This window comes from Staurois parvus, unplaced genomic scaffold (genome assembly GCF_062004578.1).
Source record: "Staurois parvus isolate SC_StPar_1 unplaced genomic scaffold, SC_StPar_1.0 ptg000145l, whole genome shotgun sequence".
In the NCBI taxonomy this organism is placed as follows: Eukaryota; Metazoa; Chordata; class Amphibia; order Anura; family Ranidae; genus Staurois; species Staurois parvus.
Window position 1 is genome coordinate 6,043,821 of NW_028317941.1, and position 7,002 is coordinate 6,050,822.

The window sequence follows — 7,002 nt, forward strand, 5'->3', positions numbered from 1 at the left end:
AGAAGCTGATTGGTTTCTATGCAGAAGGGAGTCTGATTTTGGACTCTCCAGCTTTAGTAAATAAACCCCCATGAGTCAGCTGTAATAATAATTTACAAATATACAAATTGTAAAACTAGGAGCAATTAAGAAACCCAAATCATTATCTGTAATGTCCACTAATATGTGTATTCTCATCAGGTCTCCCTGGTATTCCTGGTCACGCCATTGATGGAAAAGATGGAGAAAGAGGTCCAGAGGGATCAGCAGGAGAGGCTGGCAGACCTGGGCTACCTGGTCCAACAGGTCTCTCAGGATTTTGTGAGGCAGCAGCATGTTTGGCAGCGTCTGCATATGCTCCAGCTTCTCTGACTGAACCCGGTGTCGTCAAAGGTTAAAAATCCCACTGACCCTATCAAATACTTCTAGGACAAAAAGACAGACTGAATAATGCAAAATAACATCACAAGGAACCTATTCCTTGCCTTAAGGACCCACACCCCAAGTACACCATTCCAAGGGTCCTCCTAAAAGAAAGGAAATTATTGGGAATTATATAACCATCAACTTTGGCATGGCCAATGGAGGAACACAATAGAAATGTTCTTACACTCGGAAAAGCCATCATAAATTGTCGGCAATGTGCAATCAACCACTTTCCTCCTAAACACTGACCTCAACACCATCCTTTCTTGTAGTCTTAATTTTGGCAAAACCACCTTGTTTTTTTTGTTGCCCTGGAAGAATATATTGTCCAAGAGTCAAAACCCATGTCTGCCATGTGAAGCATTACTCTACACAGTCATATTATAGATTTTCTAAATATCTACATAAAGTCCAGGAACTGTCACGGAAAACCTGAAATGTAGTTGTCAGCAAAAATATAATTTCTGTGTTATTTGATTCTGAGCAACTAAGCTACAGGTTTAAAATTTTGACAGTTGGGTCAAGTTTCCTTTTTGCAAATGCAGGTTTGGACTCCCATAGAGTAATAATGTTCTGTCCTATGATGAATTATGATTCCAGATACCTTGTAGCAGATCTTGGCATCTGGAAAACCATAATTACCAGGAAATATTTGTTGTTGGTGATGACCTCTGTAACAGTAATTGACAGTACTAACACACACAGGACATATTATGCCTTTAATTATTGTAAAAGCCATCAACCAAAGCTTAAGGTTAATTTAAGGGACCCACAATCTTTAAAGAAAATTACATTAGATATACTTGTTTGCATTTTTCACAGGTCCTGAACAAACTAATATGTTTTATTTAATCAATATAAAGAGCAGAACCCACAGCAATGAGATAGAATACAACTTTCATTTGTTTGACTTAAAAAAAAAATGCTGAAAGACAATTTCTGATTATTTGCTAAATATTATGCATCACTGCTATTTGTACTACATTATCGAATAAGATATTTGTTGATCGGCATAATGTGTCATCAGTATCATTAGAATTGAGAACAACATGGCAGAGAGCTTTTGGAAACAAGCTCATTTTACTAGCTTTACAAAGAGTTATAATCCTGAAAGTAATCAGAAATTAATATTTTCCTAGTGCAGGTTTGAAAATTAAACCAATACTTGTCTGATTGGTGGATATGAATTGAATTATTTTTCTTTTTTATGCACTATGTCTTTAGCAGAGGATGCTTTGTATATATGCCGAACTGTGAATCAAAAAATATTTACTTAGAGGAGATTGACATACTGTATGTTGCTAGTGCCTTCTATCCTGCTACTGTTACGTGCAAGTTCTATCTGTTCTTGATGTTATGTTGTCTTGTCCCTCCTCTATGTGTTTCTATACTTTATTGGATGTGTAAACCTATGACAGACAGGTGATCATATTGCGTTGATTGGCGTTGTCTTTGCTTCTTGTTTGCATGTGCACATTTTATCCTTATCTACACAGGAACATTTTAATAGCTCAGTACCTTGTCAAATGTCTCATTTGCTGCACATTGAAATTAATAGACCTAATTTGTAAAGTGAGTTGAAGTACACTGTAGCGAAGTACATCTGGGTTCACTTCAAGCATCCACTTGGAGATGCTCAATTTTTTTTTTAAATCTCATGCACATGATTGTATGGTCGGAGACTCGGAGAGAAAACTTTACTTCACCACACATCACCTCCCTTTGCACTTTAGTATATCTGAACTGGCTCAATCTGTTTCAAGAGAGGAAGAGGTTATTCTCAAACTATAAGGTTTTTTGGCTTTCCAAGGACATGCTTTATCAATGTTGCTTTACCCATATCTCTGTAATAACATACATGTTTTACTTGTATGCTTTTCTGTTACATGTCCTAACTATATGGTACCAACTTCATGTTTTATGTTATGTTTGGACCTTTTACTTTTTAGCCAGAGGTTTGTGCTTATCCTGTTACCATGTAATGCATTTATGTCAATGTTAGTTATGTGTTACCTTTTCCTGCCTAATGTGTGCTTTTGGCATCTCTAGGTTGAAATATATGTTCCGTTTGTAAAGTATGTACTACATGTTTTTGTTACTACATTTTCTATTCTTGAGCAATACAGGTCTATATTTGATAACATAAAGCTATAGTGGGCAGCAGCTCAGCAACCAGTCAGATATCTGTATTTATCAGTATGGTACAGTTCAGCCATTGAATTTCTAACATCTGGTTGTTTGCTCTAGCTTACAGCGCATTACTTCCCTTTGCTCTGTATTATTAAATAAGACTCAGTGGTGCTATGCATGTCCTCTATGTTTCTGTGTTGTGTTTCATATATCCTGTTGGTAGTAAAGACATCAACATACTGTCTGCTTATGCTTAAAATAGCTGTCTTGTGTGTAGGAAGTAGTATGTGTTCTGTTTAATGTGTTCTACTGTGTGTAATGTCCATGTTAAATGTGTCTTGTGTGTCCCTGTTAAACATATCTGGTGTGTAGATGATGCAATCAATTTGGTGCAAATACCATATAATTTATAGTTATCCACACACTTTTTATGGTTTGTACTCTTCCTTTTGTATGTTGTGCTTATAGTTTGTTATTATTCCTGCTTGTATGTTGCCTGTTTCTTGTTTGCTTCTTTGTATCTTTGTATTTTCACGTTGTCCTTTGTGTTGCTATGCATGATCCAATTTTCTATTTCTGCTTTCCTGCAGACTTTCAACTGTGTGTGTTTAGTTTGTATCTTGCAGTGGTCATGTGGCGCCAGAGACAAATCTTGCCCTCATATCTCAAAAGTTGATTTTGTAAAAAAAAACACCACCCAAGAGGCTCAATTCACAAAGCTTTAACACCAGCCTAAGACCTCTTTCACATGGGTAACAGCATTAATCGCTCCCCTGATAAGAGATAGATTTCAGAGGGGAGCTGTGAAGACATATACAGGCATTTAGGAGATGATACTGCCGCCTCCTGGATGCTTGTCAATTTATTTACAGTCAAACGGTAATTTTGCATGGCATTTCAGGATCATAATTGTGAGCCAAATGTTCACTGTTGTGGTGTGGTCCTTCTGACGTCAACATGTGAGTTTGACAGGCGGTGTCACCTGTCAAAATGGACATGCAGAGTTAAATTTGCAGTAGCTGTGAAGCATAGCCATGGCAGGTGTATGAACCCATTTGGCTGCCATGTTAGGTTTTATGTGGGCAGTCAGGGAGCTGTAAAAATGCAGATCAACTCCCCCTTTTTTAGCACCCATTTGCTACCCATTTGAAAGGGCCTGAAGGAATGATATTTTCAGCCATTTGACTGTAATTTAAACATTTTATTGAACTAAAAAATTGTCACTTTTGTGGCAATAAGGATACATATTCTGGTGTGTTAGCTCAGTGAATTGAGTCTGTAATATGGTATGATTCAAGACTTTCATAAAGAGAGGCATAACTATTTGAAAAAGGCAAACCATCCCTTTTGTAAGTAAAGCATGCCCCGCAAATATATTCTTTGGGCCTGTGTTGAAAGGCTTTTGAAGCTTTGCATAGCCATACAAGTCTATAGGACAGAAAAATACGCTACAAGCAGGTCAAATGCAAGAAAAAAAGAGACCACCTGCAGGTCAAATGCACCTGCCGATGAATTCTGAAAGATCTTAGAAACGTCTCAACCTAATGTAAATGTAATGCCATTGACACAAGCCTAAAGCCTGCCAACACAGACCCTTAGCCATGTAACAAAGACATGAGCCATACAAAAAAAAAATAACAGCCCATTAGTAACCAGTCAAATGTTACTTTCAGTTTCTGACCTGCACAAGAAAAATGTTTGGTTGTTGTGTTAACTAATTCAATTGTCTTGCTCACATTTTTGTAGAGAAGCTGAACTGTGGACAATTATTGTATTTTTAAGCTCTTAACTTTGTATTTGCATCTGTTCCTGGAAATGTGTATGCCCTATGGGGTGTTGTTATATTTCACATGTGGAGATGGGATACTGTATATTCTACATAGAGATCTCTGGCTCCTAATGTTAGAATTAAAATACCAAGTGTTCTGTGAGCTGATGTCTGTGTTTTAGCAAAATGTAAGAAGTTTCAGTGAGAGATAAATCACCAGATGTCTGTGTTTATGGAGGTTAGAGGTATAGGTTCTTTCTTTATTAGTATTCAAAAGTTTCAAACATTGTGATTTATTGTTCAATTATAATGCAATTTTTTCCTTAACGTTGCCCATTATTCAAATTTACCTCACATTATTTTTTCTTTTTCTACTTAGTCTAATTAAATTTAAGGTACAATACTTCTGACACATGAGCTTGTAAAACTGTAATTTATGTGTGTGTTTGTATTTTATTATTTTTTATTCAATGGAAGATATGCAACTTGTCCTTAGCTGGATGGCTTTTGTCAATTAATTGCCTTCATTCAGTCCTGAGATGTCAAATCTCATGTGCCAAGCCTATCACTTCAATGTTCCTCCAAATGTAAATCTGTGTAAATGATTATTTTATAAATAACTGAAAAATAAGAATTTCTGACATAAGAGAAGAATAAAGCAAAGTCGGGGTGTAGTTTTTCCTGCGGTTGCTGTGAGTTTTACTTTTACAGAATGAGTAATGCTAGATTAAGCATTCTTATGGGCACTTGGATGTATGTCACTGAATCATGCCAAAATTGTTTGGATCTTGTCATGGTAGGATATTTGTGAAGTATCGCAAACCTCAACAGACACCTTTGTCAGTCTTATGTTTTTTGGCTCCTATAAACTGGGTTGGATTAATGTTACTCCAAATTATATTATTTCATCTATGTGTCTGTGTGTCCCTGTGGATGTTTCAAAATTTAGTTTATTCTCTTTTCAAGTATTAGTTTCATGAAAAATATCTTGTGCACCTGCCAGTTTTCCTTCATCCCTGTTGTAATTTGGACACACGAGCATGGAAGCAGATCCATGCTGGCGTGGTCACTTTGTGCATCAATCTTTTCTTCTAGGATTTACAGGATGCCATGCCAACTCGCAGTGCGCCTGCCTCTCCCATAGTCAGCTTCAACCCTTTCCCCAGCTCTGCTACCTGACATAGCCTACATAGACAGGGAATGTATTGCTAAAGATGGTAGCAGGCAATGGAAACAGTGCCCTTCCCTTGTGTATTTTGTGATAATTTTTTTTTTCAACAAAGTGATTATATTATACTATCAAGATTAATAGTGCACTGAATGATTGGGTATCATTAGCATTCACATACACTTTGAGAATTGTTCTGGGGGTTCAATGAGCCTGAGTTTTTCTCCCCTGTGGTTTTTCCAACTCTTGCACTATCAACTAAAAACCTTGCCTCAGGCTCCCCTTTATTGAATGCACAAAGACACAGTTTGAACACAAGTGTCTGACTACTTGCCCAGTTAAGAATGTGTTCTCTTGTATATCTTTTACTGGAAAACTCTTTAGAAATCTTAGATGTCAGGGAAAGAGACCTAAACACATTTTTATACCCAAAGGCAGGGACTAAACCTTGACACTCCTACAACTCCTCAATCAGCAATAACCTAAGAATCCAGCTACAAAATGGTCACACACTGGTAAAGGACCCCCAGTGTCTTGCATACAATTTACCCCTCAGTACCAGAAACATGGTGGAGAGGTGGGTCCTCCCATCAATATATGCTGCACAATTTCTGGACCTGCCCTGCCCTACAATGATTTTGGACTTCAGGTTTGCACTAAAAACATACAAGTGATTTATTATAAAAAAAACCATGATTATTGCTGCGTGTTCCTGCATCCCAACGCTATGGAAAAATCCATTCCCATCTACAGTCCAACAATGACTTCACCGCATCAAAGAAATCCTGTGAATGAAAGACCTCTCTAGCTCCATCAAAGGTACTAGTGTCACAGATGACTAAAAAACCTTCTATCATCTCAGATTCGCCATAACAGGTCACTTTTTCCCCCAACTCCTCTCTCTTTCACCTTCCCCCCACCCTTTCCTGCCTTTCCCCTCCTCTCCCCCACCAACCAGACCCCTCTTTTTCCCCTTCCTCTTCCTCCTTTACACCCTTCCAACAACAGGTCAATTTACACCACACTCCAGAAGCAGAGTTTCTAGCCTTCTTGTCTAATCTACATGCATGAATCTAATTTTATACAGAGTGCTTGTTGTAACTCCACTCCTAGCACCCATTAAGCCCAAAGTGGTACTCACCTGTTGTCGCTCAATGCTCCTCAATCACATAATATGTCACAAAATTAAGTCGCAATTTTTCAACCACAAAGAACGAACCATGTTTAGGGACATCAACCTTGCACTCTTTACAGACATACTGTATCTCACACCCCTGGTTTAGATTTTTGGCACAGTCTGATCCTTCAGTTTCTAATATAAAGTAGAAAACCTATGCTCATGTCTGCCTGGTTAAGGGAACTTACTACTCAAACTCAACCAATGACCCACTAAACCAGTGTTTCTCAATTCCAGTCCTCATGGACCCCCAACAGGTCATGTTTTCAGGATTTCCATTATTTTGCACAGGTGATTTGATCAGTTTCACTGCCTTAGTAATTACCACAGCTGTTTCATCTGAGGGAAATCCTG

General features: G+C 37.8%; 1 protein-coding gene across 1 annotated transcript in view; it reads left to right on the forward strand.

The window, feature by feature from the left end:
* COL9A2 (collagen type IX alpha 2 chain) overlaps positions 1 to 4,982 on the forward strand; it is a 101,747-nt gene extending 96,765 nt beyond the window's left edge. The window contains exon 32 of the mRNA XM_089673877.1: positions 181 to 4,982. Coding sequence (XP_089530003.1) covers positions 181 to 377 — 197 coding nt within the window. The 3' untranslated portion in view covers positions 378 to 4,982. The remainder of the gene's footprint in view (positions 1 to 180) is intronic.
* The last annotated feature ends 2,020 nt before the right edge of the window (positions 4,983 to 7,002 follow it).